This window comes from Nerophis ophidion, linkage group LG21 (assembly GCF_033978795.1).
Source record: "Nerophis ophidion isolate RoL-2023_Sa linkage group LG21, RoL_Noph_v1.0, whole genome shotgun sequence".
Lineage (NCBI taxonomy): Eukaryota > Metazoa > Chordata > Actinopteri > Syngnathiformes > Syngnathidae > Nerophis > Nerophis ophidion.
Window position 1 is genome coordinate 6,610,035 of NC_084631.1, and position 16,140 is coordinate 6,626,174.

A 16,140-nucleotide genomic window follows, 5' to 3' on the forward strand; every position below is an offset into this window, starting at 1 on the left:
AGCGAAGCCTGCAGCGTTTCTGGGTGTTGTTGATAAAGGGCCTTCGCTTTGCTTGGTAGAGTTTTAACTTGCACTTACAGATGTAGCGACAAACTGTAGTTACGGACAGTGGGTTTCTGAAGTGGTGATATCCTTTACACACTGATGTTGCTTTTTGGGGGGGGGGGGATTTTTTTATCTTTTTTTTTTTTTTTTCTTCTTTGTCATAAATAACGGACATTTTTGTCATGAAAAGGGGAGGTTTTTGCACTAAGGGTATATTGTGTTTTTTTATGTAGATTTAATAAAGAATTTAAAAAAAACAAAAACGTTTTCTTTTTTTTTAATCAAAAATTCTTCTGCGGCCCGGTGGTTGGGGACCACTGGCTTAAGGGATCCAAGGTCATGGGCATTCAACGTTACGTACAGTGATTTCTCCAGATTATCTGAACCTTTTGATGATATAACGGACCACAGATGGTAAAACCCCTAAATTCCTTGCAATAGCTGGTTGAAAAATGGTGTTCTTAAACTGTTGGATGATTTACTCACGCATTTGTTCACAAAATGGTGATCCTCGCCCCGTCCTTGTTTGTGAATGACTGAGCATTTCATGGAAGCTGCTTTTAAAACCCAATCATGGCACCCACCTGTTCCCAATTAGCCTGTTCACCTGTGGGATGTTCCAAATATGTGTTTGAAGAGCATCCCTCAACTTTCTCAGTCTTTTTTGCCACTTGTGCCAGCTTTTTGAAACATGTGGGCATGAAATTCCAAATGAGCTCGTATTTGCAAAAAATAACAGTTTTCCAGTTCGAACGTTAAGTATCTCGTCTTTGCAGTCTATTCAATCAATCAATCAATGTTTATTTATATAGCCCCAAATCACAAATGTCTCAAAGGACTGCACAAATCATTACGACTACAACATCCTCGGAAGAACCCACAAAAGGGCAAGGAAAACTCACATCCAGTGGGACGCCAGTGACAATGCTGACTATGAGAAACCTTGGAGAGGACCTCAGATGTGGGCAACCCCCCCCCCCCCCACCCCCCATCCCCCCCCCTCTAGGGGACCGAAAGCAATGGATGTCGAGCGGGTCTAACATGATACTGTGAAAGTTCAATCCATAGTGGCTCCAACACAGCCGCGAGAGTTCAGTTCAAAGCGGATCCAAGACAGCAGCGAGAGTCCCGTCCACAGGAAACCATCCCAAGCGGAGGCGGATCAGCAGCGTAGAGATGTCCCCAACCGATACAGGCGAGCGGTCCATCCTGGGTCCCGACGAGCGGTCCATCCTGGGTCTCGACTCTGGACAGCCAGTACTTCATCCATGGTCATCGGACCGGAGCCCCTCCACAAGGGAGGGGGGGGACATAGGAGAAAGAAAAGAAGCGGCAGATCAACTGGTCTAAAAAGGAGGTCTATTTAAAGGCTAGAGTATACAAATGAGTTTTAAGGTGAGACTTAAATGCTTCTACTGAGATAGCATCTCGAACTGTTACCGGGAGGGCATTCCAGAGTACTGGAGCCAGAACGGAAAACGCTCTATAGCCCGCAGACTTTTTTTGGGCTCTAGGAATCACTAATAAGCCGGAGTCTTTTGAACGCAGATTTCTTGCCGGGACATATGGTACAATACAATCGGCAAGATAGGATGGAGCTAGACCGTGTAGTATTTTATACGTAAGTAGTAAAACCTTAAAGTCACATCTTAAGTGCACAGGAAGCCAGTGCAGGTGAGCCAGTACAGGTATATATGTATGTATATATGTATATAAAGGTATATACAGTACAGGTATATATGTATGTATATATGTATATAAAGGTATATACAGTACAGGCGTAATGTGATCAAACTTTCTTGTTCTTGTCAAAAGTCTAGCAGCCGCATTTTGTACCAACTGTAATCTTTTAATGCTAGACATGGGGAGACCCGAAAATAATAATACGTTACAGTAATCGAGGCGAGACGTAACAAACGCATGGATAATGATCTCGGCGTCTTTAGTGGACAAAAAGGAGCGAATTTTAGCGATATTACGGAGATGAAAGAAGGCCGTTTTAGTAACGCTTTTAATGTGTGACTCAAAGGAGAGAGTTGGGTCGAAGATAATACCCAGATTTTTTACCGAGTCACCTTGTTTTATTATTTGGTTGTCAAATGTTAAAGTTGTATTATTAAATAGAGGTCGGTGTCTAGCAGGACCGATAATCAGCATTTCCGTTTTTTTGGCGTTAAGTTGCAAAAAGTTAGCGGACATCCATTGTTTAATTTCATTAAGACACGCCTCCAACTGACTACAGTCCGGCGTGTTGGTCAGCTTTAGGGGCATGTAGAGTTGGGTGTCACCAGCATAGCAGTGAAAGCTAATACAACATAATATAGGTTAAAAAAGATTGGCAAATTATTATATTCTGTTTTTATTTACCATTTACACAAGGTGCCAATTTTACTGGTTTTGGGTTTTGTACTTTCATAGCGAATTTAGGGGAAAATATCACAATTCTACTTCCTTACGGAGTGGTATGTGTTGTTACAAACTACAGTACCTTGCCTGATAAAGGGCTACAGGAATACAATGGACACAACACAATAATCACGCAAAATAAAAAACAAGTGCAAAACGACAATAGGAGAACTGAGGCAATTGTAGGGAAGAAAGATGAGATCCAGCTACCTCAGCTCAAGTACTCATCACCATAGTTGTAGTCCTTATGAATGCAAGACGCAATACTTTACTGCGTCCTTCAGGAATACATCAACATTAAATATGCATACCACAAATTACATGCTGGAATTAGTATGACCAATGGTAGCGTCGCCTCGCAATTCATCGAGCCTCGTGGCTTTCCCCTCTGCTGCTTGTAATCGCCATGATTGATCCACGACCCATGCTCTTCCGCCACCTTCATAAGTCAACGGCTAATTCACTGCTCCGAGAAACAGGTCAAGGTCGGACGTTTTTTCTCTTTGCCACCATTGAAAATCCGATTTTATGGACATGTAGCGTGACCAAGAAATGACAAAGAAAAACACACAAGGGCTGTGTGTCCAGTCGGGTTCCCACGTCTCTAATTTTGGCTGTGCTGGTGTAAAAAAAAAAAAAAAATGTAATTGAAAATACCAAATGCCATCCATCCATCCATCATCTTCCGCTTATCCGAGGTCGGGTCGCGGGGGCAACAGCCTAAGCAGGGAAACCCAGACTTCCCTCTCCCCAGCCACTTCGTCTAGCTCTTCCCGGGGGATCCCGAGGCGTTCCCAGGCCAGCCGGGAGACATAGTCTTCCCAACGTGTCCTGGGTCTTCCCCGTGGCCTCCTACCGGTTGGACGTGCCCTAAACACCTCCCTAGGGAGGCGTTCGGGTGGCATCCTGTCCAGATGCCCGAACCACCTCATCTGGCTCCTCTCGATGTGAAGGAGCAGCGGCTTTACTTAGAGTTCCTCCCGAATGGCAGAGCTTCTCACCCTATCTCTAAGGGAGAGACCCGCCACACGGCGGAGGAAACTCATTTGGGCCGCTTGTACCCGTGATCTTATCCTTTAGGTCATGACCCAAAGCTCATGACCATAGGTGAGGATGGGAACGTAGATCGACCGGTAAATTGAGAGCTTTGCCTTCCGGCTCAGCTCCTTCTTCACCACAACGGATCGGTACAACGTCCGCATTACTGAAGACGCCGCACCGATCCGCCTGTCGATCTCACGATCCACTCTTTCCCCACTCGTGAACAAGACTCCTAGGTACTTGAACTCCTCCACTTGGGGCAGGGTCTCCTCCCCAACCCGGAGATGGCACTCCACCCTTTTCCGGGCGAGAACCATGGACTCGGACTTGGAGGTGCTGATTCTCATTCCGGTCGCTTCACACTCGGCTACGAACCGATCCAGCGAGAGCTGAAGATCCCGGCCAGATGAAGCCATCAGGTCCACATCATCTGCAAAAAGCAGAGACCTAATCCTGCGGTCACCAAACCGGAACCCCTCAACGCCTTTACTGCGCCTAGAAATTCTGTCCATAAAAGTTATGAACAGAATGGGTGACAAAGGACAGCCTTGGCGGAGTCCAACCCTCACTGGAAATGTGTCCGACTTACTGCCGGCAATGCGGACCAAGGTCTGGCACTGATCATACAGGGAGCGGACCGCCACAATAAGACAGTCCGATACCCCATACTCTCTGAGCACTCCCCACAGGACTTCCCGAGGGACACGGTCGAATGCCTTCTCCAAGTCCAAATGCATCACATAATAAATATTTCAGTGCCACGTTGGCATTTTTTCCATAACTTGAGTTGATTTATTTTGGAAAAACCTTGTTGCATTGTTTAATGCATCCAACAAAACGAGGCATAATTATGTGTTAATTCCATCCATCCATCCATTTCCTACCGCTTATTCCCTTGTGGGGTCGCGGGGGGCCGCTGGCGCCTATCTCAGCTACAATCGGGGCGGAAGGCGGGGTACACCCTGGACAAGTCGCCACCTCATCGCAGGGCCAACACAGATAGACAGACAACATTCACACACTAGGGCCAATTTAGTGTTGCCAATCAACCTATCCCCAGGTGCATGTCTTTGGAAGTGGGAGGAAGCCGGAGTACCCGGAGGGAACCCACGCATTCACGGGGAGAACATGCAAACTCCACACAGAAAGATCCCGAGCCTGGAATTGAACCCAGGACTGCAGGACCTTCGTATTGTGAGGCAGACGCACTAACCCCTCTGCCACCGTGAATTCCACGACTGTTTATATAGGTATCGGTTGAAATTAGAATCGGTAATTAAGAGTTGGACGATATTGGAATATCGGCAAAAAAAAAAGCCATTATCGGACATCTCTAGATATTAGGGATTTGCATGAAAACGTACCATAAGGCGCACTGCAGATGAGCTCAAAAGGAACCGAACGGAATTACAATTTCCCGCTCTACGGGTCAAAAAGAAGTTAAATGAGCGTTAAAAAAATGTGCGGCGTTTAAGGAATTTAGTTGCCGATTGTATTGTACCGTATGTCCCGGCAAGAAATCTGCGTTCAAAGGACTCCGGCTTATTAGTGATTCCTAGAGCCCCAAAAAAGTCTGCGGGCTATAGAGCGTTTTCCGTTCGGGCTCCAGTACTCTGGAATGCCCTCCCGGTAACAGTTCGAGATGCTACCTCAGTAGAAGCATTTAAGTCTCACCTTAAAACTCATCTGTATACTCTAGCCTTTAAATAGACCTCCTTTTTAGACCAGTTGATCTGCCGCTTCTTTTCTTTCTCCTATGTCCCCCCCTCCCTTGTGGAGGGGGTCCGGTCCGATCACCATGGATGAAGTACTGGCTGTCCAGAGTCGAGACCCAGGATGGACCGCTCGTCGGGACCCAGGATGGACCGCTCGCCTGTATCGGTTGGGGACGTCTCTGTGCTGCTGATCCGCTTGAGATGGTTTCCTGTGGACGGGACTCTCGCTGCTGTCTTGGATCCGCTTTGAACTGAACTCTCGCGGCTGTGTTGGAGCCACTATGGATTGAACTTTCACAGTATCATGTTAGACCCGCTCGACATCCATTGCTTTCGGTCCCCTAGAGAGGGGGGGTTGCCCACATCTGAGGTCCTCTCCAAGGTTTCTCATAGTCAGCATTGTCACTGGCGTCCCACTGGATGTGAATTCTCTCTGCCCACTGGGTGTGAGTTTTCCTTGCCCTTTTGTGGGTTCTTCCGAGGACATTGTAGTCGTAATGATTTGTGCAGCCCTTTGAGACATTTGTGATTTGGGGCTATATAAATAAACATTGATTGATTGATTGATAGTTAAGCTGCTATCACGTTAACTTTGACAGCCCTCATAACCACATTTCATGTACCTGGATGACGGAATAAGGAGTAAAACTTTTTTTTGGGAACGGTTACTTACAGCTTCAGCTTTGTGTGCATTTAAAACAAGCCTTTTGTCAGAAAGCTGTGAGAGCCTTGTTTCTGGTAAAGTCACACATGAAATAATTTTGTATTAATTCTGTATGTCCTATGGTACAGGTGTCAAATTCAAGGTCCGGGGGCCAGATCTGGCCCGCCACATTTTAAACGGCCCGCCATATGGTAATAATATGCATTTAATAAAGAATATTTTCTTACTAAATATTTGTTCTTTTCATTTAGGACATTCAAAAAAATACATGAACTGTATGCTTATCTTTGTGTGTGTATATATATATAAATATATATATATATATATTTTTAATTATTTAAAAAAATTTTTTTTTATCCATCCATCCATCCATCCATCTTCTTCCGCTTATCCGAGGTCGGGTCGCGGGGGCAGCAGCCTAAGCAGGGAAGCCCAAACTTTCCACTCCCCTGCCACTTCGTCCATGTTCTTTCCGGGCGATCCCGAGGCGTTCCCAGGCCAGCCGGGAGACATAGTCTTCCCAACGTGTCCTGGGTCTTCCCCGTGGCCTCCTACCGATTGGACGTGCCCTAAACACCTCCCTAGGGAGGCGTTCCGGTGGCATTCTGACCAGATGCCCAACCACCTCATCTGGCTCCTCTCGATGTGGAGGAGCAGCGGCTTTACTTTGAGTTCCTCCCGGAGGAATTTTATTCAAAATTATCTAATAATGCAACAAAAATTTGGGATTCAAAAATAATAATTAGTACTTGAATATCAGCTTGACTTATGATTTCAAAGCAAGTTGTCAAATTGTGCACTGTATAAATGACAATAGACTTTATGATAAAATTCCTATATATTTTTTTTCCCACAGAAAAACAACTTTGGTACTCTAGATTTTTTTATAAAAAAAAAAAAAAAAAATGTAGCCCGAAATAGTTAGGGATACATGGGATTCTGGGTATTTGTTCTGTTGTGTTTATGCTGTGTTTGTCATTCTTGTTTGGTGTGGTGCATATTATTAAAAGTGTTAGTTGTTTATATCACAACCCTCAGTGTAACCTGTATGGCTATTGAACAAGTATGCCTTGCAGTCGCTCGCGCGTTGAGTCAGCCGGCCGGCACTCAGATAGCATAGTATTAAAACGTACGCGACGACATGGTCGAGAAGACGTTTAAGGCATTGCCATCGCGGCACGCCCTCAATATTGTTGTCCGGGTGAGAATCTTGAGAATGTTATCCTGGGGAGAATTTTTTGGTAGAGGCACTGAAATCCGAAAAAACCTCCCGGAAAAATGGGGAGGTCGGCAAGTATGCAGCTGAGTCACATCAGAGTGATCCAAGAGCCACATGCGGCTCCGGAGCCGCGGGTTGCCGACCTCTGATCTACAGAGATACAAAGAATTGCTATTGCAACGTCCAGTAGACACATGTCGAAGAGCTGTTTCATTCATTGAAAAAAAAATGTCAGGTTAATTTGTATACTTGGCAAACTCATCCCGCGGGCCGGATAAAACCTGTTGGCGGGCCGGTTCATGCCCGCGGGCCGTACGTTTGACACCCCTGCACTATAGTGTTGTATTTTAACCAGCACAATCATGCACCTCCCTTACAATGCACATATAGACAGGACTATTGTGTAAAAGGAGCATGGACGTCGTTGGAAAAAGCTGCCTCATTCATATCAAGCCATGTATTATTTATCCTTGGCTGAAGTATGCAGGAATGAGAAGCGGAGGACGCGGGCAGGTGAGACCTGAAAGCTGCCTTTGTGTGGCAACTGGCAGGAGGAACACTGCCCTGTACTGTGAGTCTCTCCAAACCCTCGCACAAATATGAACTGTAAAATGTGTCGCGAGGACGGGTGGCGGGAAGGAAAAAAAAACGGTTTAAACGTGACAGAGAGATCCTTCTCTTAAGGAATCTTCCGCCTTCCGGCCTGGTTTTTCCTCTAACACCTCACTTTGTCTACTTTATCTGTGCCGAGAAGCATGAAGATAATATATAGCAGCATTGTAAACGATCATATAGTTATAACCACAAATGGAAAAGCGTTTTTTTTTTAAGTCAGATATAGGGCTATTTACTTCAGAGTTACTCTGTTCTGGATACATAATTATATCTAGTATAATATTTTCATGTTTTTTTTCTAATGTCCACAATAAAATGTGTTTTTGGAGCTCCTTTTTCATGCACACTTGTTTATGTGAAATTACTATTTCCAATCAGAATTGAGTTTAAGGCTTTAAAGGCTTCACGGTGGGAGAGGGGTTAGTGCGTCTGCCTCACAATACGAAGGTCCTGCAGTCCTGGGTTCAAATCCAGGCTCGGGATCTTTCTGTGTGGAGTTTGCATGTTCTCCCCGTGACTGCGTGGGTTCCCTCCGGGTACTCCGGCTTCCTCCCACTTCCAAAGACATGCACCTGGGGATAGGTTGATTGGCAACACTAAATTGGCCCTAGTGTGTGAATGTTGTCTGTCTATCTGTGTTGGCCCTGCGATGAGTGGGCGACTTGTCCAGGGTGTACCCCGCCTTCCGCCCGATTGTAGCTGAGATAGGCGCCAGCGCCCCCCCCGCGACCCCAAAAAGGGAATAAGCGGTAGGAAATGGATGGATGGAATTTAGTGTAATCTGATGCATGTTAAGTACGAAAAGAAAAAAAAGGGTGTTTTTAGTGCAAAATATTTTTAACCAGCGCTATCAATGATAAAATATTTTTAATCAGTTTAATCTTATTTTGGATTAATCACTCCCTTGCAGAATTTTATTAAATTTGCTTAAGAATGTCATCCAGGAATGTTTTTTAAACGTAATATTTGACTTCATGTCATTTATATCCACAAGACATACAGTCACCGATTGTGCAAGTTCTCCCACTTAAAATGATGACAGAGGTCTGTCATTTTCATCATAGGTACACTTCAACTGTGAGAGACAGAATGTGAAAAAAAAATCCAGGAATTCACATTGTAGGAATTTTTAAGAATTTATTAGTAAATTATAGTGGAAAATAAGTATTTAGTCAACCATTCAAAGCTCTCACTGATGGAAGGAGGTTTTGGCTCAAAATCTCACAATACATGGCCCCATTCATTCTTTCCTTAACACGGATCAATCGTCCTGTCCCCTTAGCAGAAAAACATCCCCAAAGCATGATGTTTCCACCCCCATGCTTCACAGTAGGTGTGGTGTTCTTGGGATGCAACTCAGTATTCTTCTTCCTCCAAACACGACGAGTTGGGTTTATACCAAAAAGTTCTATTTTGGTTTCATCTGACCACATGACATTCTCCCAATCCTCTGCTGTATCATCCATGTATCCATTTTGGTATAAACTCAACTTGTCGTGTTCGGAGGAAGAAGAATACTGAGTTGCATCCCAAGAACACCATACCTACTGTGAAGCATGGGGGTGGAAACATCATGCTTTGGGGCTGTTTTTCTGTAGGATTGATCCGTGTTAAGGAAAGAATGAATGTATCGTGAGATTTTGAGCCAAAACCTCCTTCCATCAGTGAGAGCTTTGAATGCTAGACCAAATACTTATTTTCCACCATAATTTACTAATAAATTCCTACAATGTGAATTCCTGGATTTTTTTTTCCACATTCTGTCTCTCACAGTTGAAGTGTACCTATGATGAAAATGACAGACCTCTGTCATCATTTTAAGTGGGAGAACTTGCACAATCGCTGGCTGACTAAATACTTTTTTTGCCCCCACTCTATCTAATATGCCCTTATTTTTTTGTGATTGAGTGATTGGAGCACATACTTGTAGGTCACCAAAAACATTCATGAAGTTTAGTTCTATTTTGAATTTATTATTGGTCTACTGAAAATCTGGGCAAATCTGCTGGATCAAAAGTATACATCCATTTTCTACCGCTTATTCCCTTTTTCGGGGTCGCGGGGGGCGCTGGCGCCTATCTCAGCTACAATCGGGCGGAAGGCGGGGTACACCCTGGACAAGTCGCCACCTCATCGCAGGGCCAACACAGATAGACAGACAACATTCACACTCACATTCACACACTAGGGCCAATTTAGTGTTGCCAATCAACCTATCCCCAGGTGCATGTTTTTTGGAGGCTAGAAGGAAGGTTTTAGAATGGCCTTCCCTTGGTCATGACTTAAACGGGTGGACAATGCTGAAGAAACAAGTCCATGTCAGAAAACCAATGCATTTAGCTGAACTACACCGATTTTTATCAAGAGGAGTGGTCAAAAATTCAAGCAGACGCTTGTGGATGGCTACCAAAAGTGCTTTATATACATACAGCAATGTTAATATTTACTTACATGTCCCTTGGCAAGTTTTACAGCAATAAGGCGCTTTTGGTAGCCATCCACAAGCGTCTGGTTGAATTTTTGACCACTCCTCTTGACAAAAATCGGTGCAGTTCAGCTAAATTTGTTGGTTTTATGACATGGACTTGTTTCTTCAGCATTGTCCACACGTTTAAGTCAGGACTTTGGGAAAGTCATTCTGAAATCTTCATTCTAGCCTGATTTAGAAATGATTTTACCACTTTTGACCTGTGTTTGGGGTCATTGTCCTGTTGGAACACCCCAACTGCGCCCAAGACCCAACCTCCGGGCTGATGATTTTAGGTTGTCCTGAAGAATTTGTCCCAATTATTCTCTGTAAAGCACCACCACTATACTTGACGGTAGGTGTGGTGTTCCTGTGATTAACGGCCTCAACTTTTCCCCTTCCAAACATATTGCTGGGCATTGTGGCCAAACAGCTCCATTTTTGTTTCACCTGACATCACATGGACAAAGATAATCAATCAATCAATCAAAGTTTATTTATATAGCCCCAAATCACAAATGTCTCAAAGGACTGCACAAATCATTACGACTACAACATCCTCGGAAGAACCCACAAAAGGGCAAGGAAAACTCACACCCAGTGGGCAGGGAGAATTCACATCCAGTGGGACGCCAGTGACAATGCTGACTATGAGAAACCTTGGAGAGGACCTCAGATGTGGGCAACCCCCCCCCCCCCCTCTAGGGGACCGAAAGCAATGGATGTCGAGCGGGTCTAACATGATACTGTGAAAGTTCAATCCATAGTGGCTCCAAGACAGCAGCGAGAGTCCCGTCCACAGGAAAGCATCTCAAGCGGATCAGCAGCGTAGAGATGTCCCCAACCGATACAGGCGAGCGGTCCATCCTGGGTCCCGACGAGCGGTCCATCCTGGGTCTCGATTCTGGACAGCCAGTCCTTCATCCATGGTCATCGGACCGGACCCCCTCCACAAGGGAGGGGGGGACATAGGAGAAAGAAAAGAAGCGGCAGATCAACTGGTCTAAAAAGGAGGTCTATTTAAAGGCTAGAGTATACAGATGAGTTTTAAGGTGAGACTTAAATGCTTCTACTGAGGTAGCATCTCGAACTGTTACCGGGAGGGCATTCCAGAGTACTGGAGCCCGAACGGAAAACGCTCGATAGCCCGCAGACTTTTTTTTGAGCTCTAGGAATCACTAATAAGCCGGAGTCTTTTGAACGCAGATTTCTTGCCGGGACATACGGTACAATACAATCGGCAAGATAGGCTGGAGCTAGACCGTGTAGTATTTTATACGTAAGTAGTAAAACCTTAAAGTCACATCTTAAGTGCACAGGAAGACCTTCTGGACGGAAAGTTCTGTGGTCAGATGAAACAAAAATTGAGCTGTTTGGACCACAATAGGACTGCCCAAAAATGAAGACAGCCATGACATTATGTTCTTTACAAGTGTACGTCAACTTTTGAATACGCAAATAAATCCTTCAGTTCTTTCCTTCCAGGTTTAACAGTGTAGCTTTTCTATCGAGAGCGAGGAAGCCTGTTTGTTTTTCTACTGCCGGAGGAGTGGCGACTCGCTGTGTACTGATCTGTATTCTTGTTTGTTTGCTTCTCTCGAGGAGGGGGGCCTGCCCGACAGCAGTTGCGCCAGGCACCATGAGGCAGCGGGCGAAGAAATCTCCCTCCATTCCTCTCGCCGCGGAAGAAATGCACGGAGCATCAGCGCCTGCCACGGCTGAGACGGGGCGAGACCCGGCGTCCGAGCGCGCACAGCAGACGGGGGGAAGACGCCCGGACTTGGCAACGGCGTCGTCCTGAATGGCAACGGGGACCGGGCCACGCTCGGAGGAGGCGGTGATGTCCTTCTTCACACATTGCCCTCCGTTAGAAGCTCCTTGTTAGGAGTCGCTCACCCCAGCCGGTGCCTCCGGCGAGGCCTCAGAGCTGAGGGGGTGGACGAAACAAAAAAAAACTGGACAGAGAAAATAGAAAGATCGCGACAAGGACAAGCCCCCATGCAGGCACGCAAGAAATATGTTCTGCTGGGCTTGTGTACGTTCTGCTGGCTGGTTCTCTTTTACTGCGGTCGAGGAGTCCAGATGCCTGCGCGTCTGCTCCGGCTGTTGACCGGCCAGCAGGGCGAGGTAGCGCGACCTTGGCCCAACTGGACCGACCGGGCCTTCCTTCCCTGCTACGCCCGCCTCGACGAGTTCCAGACAGAACCCGGGACGAGCCAGCCTCAGCAGGCCTGGTCCGTCGTCTACAAGGACAGCCGTTGCCGGATGGAGACCTGCTTTGACTTCGCCCGGTGCCGGCGTCGAGGACGGGACGGGTTCCGGGTGTACGTGTATCCGTCGGAGAAAAACGACCACGTGTCGGAGAGCTACAGGAAGATCTTGACTTCCATAGCCGAGTCGCGGTACTACACGTCGGATCCGCGCGAAGCGTGTTTGTTTGTGCTGGGGATCGACACCCTGGACCGAGACCAGCTGTCAGGACAGTTCATTACTAATATGGACGACCGTATCCGAGGTTACCCGCTGTGGAACGACGGGCGTAATCACTTGATCTTCAATCTTTACTCCGGCACCTGGCCCAACTACACCGACGACCTGGGCTTCAACATAGGCCAGGCCATGCTGGCCAAAGCCAGCCTCAACACGGAGCATTTCCGGCCGGGCTTCGACGTCTCCATCCCGCTTTTCTCCAAGGAGCACCCGCAGAAGGGCGGCGAGCGAGGCTGGCTGGTGAGGAACGCCACCCCGCCGCGGCGGAAGTACCTGCTGATGTTCAAAGGGAAGCGGTATCTGACGGGCATCGGTTCGGATACCCGGAACGCGCTCCACCACATCCACAACGGGAAGGACATCGTGTCGTTGACGACATGCCGCCACGGGAAGGACTGGGAGAAACATAAAGACGCCCGCTGTGACCATGACAACCTGGAATACGAAAGGTAAGACGTGTCCAACAACGTACGGTTCCTTGCAATAAGTTAGTCGGATTTCTCGAATAATTTGGCTCAAAACCTTATCCGGTTTTAAATACCAACTGAAAGCCACTACTAGCCATAGTTTATATATCAATGATGAAATATTAACATTGCAACACATGCCAATACGGCCATTTTAGTTTACTAAATTGCAATTTTAAATTTCCCGCCAGTTTCTTGTTGAAAATGTGGCGGAATGATGAGGCGTACGAGTGAAATATTAGCACTGCACCACTCGCGGCTAAAAGTCCATCCATCCATCCATCTTCCTCCGTTCATCCGAGGTCGGGTCGCGGGGGCAGCAGCCTAAGCAGGGAAGCCCAGACTTCCCTCTCCCCAGCTACTTCGTCGAGCTCCTCCCGGGGGATCCCGAGGTGTTCCCAGGCCAGCCGGGAGACATAGTCTTCCCAACGTGTCCTGGGTCTTCCCCGTGGCCTCCTACCGGTTGGACGTGACCTAAACACCTCCCTAGGGAGGTGTTCGGGTGGCATCCTGACCAGATGCCCGAACCACCTCATCTGGCTCCTCGCGATGTGGAGGAGCAGCGGCTTTACTTTGAGTTCCTCCCGGATGGCAGAGCTTCTCACCCTATCTCTAAGGGAGAGACCCAAACTCATTTGGGCCGCTTGTACCCGTGATCTTATCCTTTCGGTCATGACCCAAAGCTCATGACCATAGGTGAGGATGGGAACGTAGATCGACCGGTAAATTGAGAGCTTTGCCTTCCGGCTCAGCTCCTTCTTCACCACAACGGATCGGTACAACGTCCGCATTACTGAAGACGCCGCACCGATCCGCCTGGCTAAAAGTCGTCTGCTTTAACCGCATAATTACGCGGTATTTTGGACATCTGTGTTGCTGAATCTTTTGCAATTTCTTCATTTAATAATGGAGACGTCAAAGAAGAATGCTGTTGGTGGAAAGCGGTGGATTGCAGCTGTTTTTAGCACCGAGACACTGCCGGTGTTTCTTTGTTTGTTGTGAAGCAGAGCGGTCAAGCGAACATGTTTTCTCTCCGTCAACCAGCATGTCTCCCGTCCAAAGGCAAAACCCAGTAACTCAATTTTGGTCAAAACTGAGCTGATAGTAATTTTGGAGTTCCCAGGTGATATGCTTTACATTAGTGCATGCGATATTGTGATTTGTTCCGTAAGTAAGCTGTTACTTACGGACCTAGCAACTACCACATAACCGCGTGGATACAACAGAAAAACCTAGTATCTCAAGGGACCAATCGGTGCTTCTTTGTCAGTCGCCTTACGGCATGGGCGTCAAACTCTGGCCCGCGGGCCAAATTTGGCCCACCGTACAATTTTATATGGCCCTTGAGGCAATAGCAAATTAACATTAGAGCTGGCCCGCCGGTACTATTTGAATTGAAATATTTATTTCGAACCTGCACAGTACAAATAAACACAGGTTGTTTTTTTTTTGTTTTTTTTTCTATAAAGGCACTGCCTTTAGCGTTGTCTACAATATGTTGTCACGTCCGCTTTTACTCCATACAAACAGCGTGCTGGCCAAGTCACACGATATATGCGACTTGTACACACACTTACGTGAATGCCAATCACACTTGTTCAACAGCCATACATGTCACACTGAGGGTGGCCGTATAAACAACTTTAACACTGTCACAAATATGCGCCACACTGTGAACCTACACCATACAAGAATGACTAACAAATTTCGGGAGAACATCCGCACCGTAACACAACAAAAACACAACAGAACAAATACCCAGAACCCTTTGCAGCACTGACTACCACCGAACCCCGCCCCCCATCACCAACCCCATTATTATGAGATGGGTGTACAGCATCAAGATGGATCGGTTTTCCTTTGTTTTCTCAACATCAGCTAGAAGTGAGTTACTAGGTTTTGCCTTTGGACGGGAGATGTTTTTGGATGGGGGAAATTGTGATATCAGGGACGGTGTGGCGCAGTGGGAGAGTAGCCCTGCGTAACCCGAGCGTCTCTGGTTCAAATCCCCCACCTAGTACCAACCTCGTCACGTCCGTTGTGTCCTTGAGCAAGACACTTCACCCTTGCTCCTGATGAGTGCTGGTTGGCGCCTTGCATGGCAGCTCCCTTCATCAGTGTGTAAATGTGTGTGTGAATGGGTAAATGTGGAAGTAGTGTCAAAGCGCTTTGAGTACCTTGAAGGTAGAGAAGCGCTATACAAGTACAACCCATTTACCCATTTATATATGTATCTTACCGGATACATCAGTGGATTATTCATCGTCCTGCAGCAGCTGTTTAAAAGGCAGCTGTGGGCTTGGCTCCTCGGCTTCTCTCTGAGACACTGCGTGTTCACCGCAGCCATCTGACCTCGAGGTATGTCTTTACAATCTTACTAAAACACTATTAAAACAATAAGCAGATAAGGGATCCTCCAGAATTATCCTAGTAAATGTGTCTAATTACATCTGAAACGCTCACACTGCCGCCGCCCGGAGCCGTCACTTTTTCTTTTTTTTTTCCAGTCCTTCACTATCAATATCCTAATTCACAAATCTTTCATCCTCGCTTAAATTAATGGGGAAATCGCCGCTTTCTCGGTCCGAATCGCTCTTGCTGCTGGTGGCCATGATTGTAAACAATGTGAGGATGTGAGGACCTCCACAACTCGTGACATCACGCGCACATACTTCCGGTAAAGGCAGGGCTTTTTTATTAGCGACCTAAAGTTGCGAACTTTATCGTGGATGTTCTCTACTAAATCCTTTCATCAAAAATATGGCAATATGGCGAAATGATCAAGTATGACACATAGAATGGACCTGCTATCCCCGTTTAAATAAGAAAATCTCATTTCAGTAGGCCTTTAAAGATTGGATTAACGCTCTTAGATTATCCGACACACCACTCTTCACTATGTCATTCAAAGGCGAGCATGCAAAGTAAAGGCATCAGACACAGGGGCCCAACTCGGGGGCAAGGTTTGGTCCACCACATCCTTTAAAGTGGCCCGCGAAAGCCTGGAATTA

At 46.6% G+C, this 16,140-nt stretch overlaps 1 protein-coding gene across 1 annotated transcript in view; it reads left to right on the forward strand.

Moving 5' to 3' along the window:
• The window catches only part of ext1c (exostoses (multiple) 1c), a 296,260-nt gene that overhangs the window by 35,499 nt on the left and 244,621 nt on the right, over nt 1-16,140 (forward strand). Inside the window, exon 2 of the mRNA XM_061881695.1 lies at nt 11,775-13,111. Within this exon, the coding sequence (XP_061737679.1) occupies nt 12,171-13,111 (941 nt within the window). The 5' untranslated portion in view covers nt 11,775-12,170. The remainder of the gene's footprint in view (nt 1-11,774; nt 13,112-16,140) is intronic.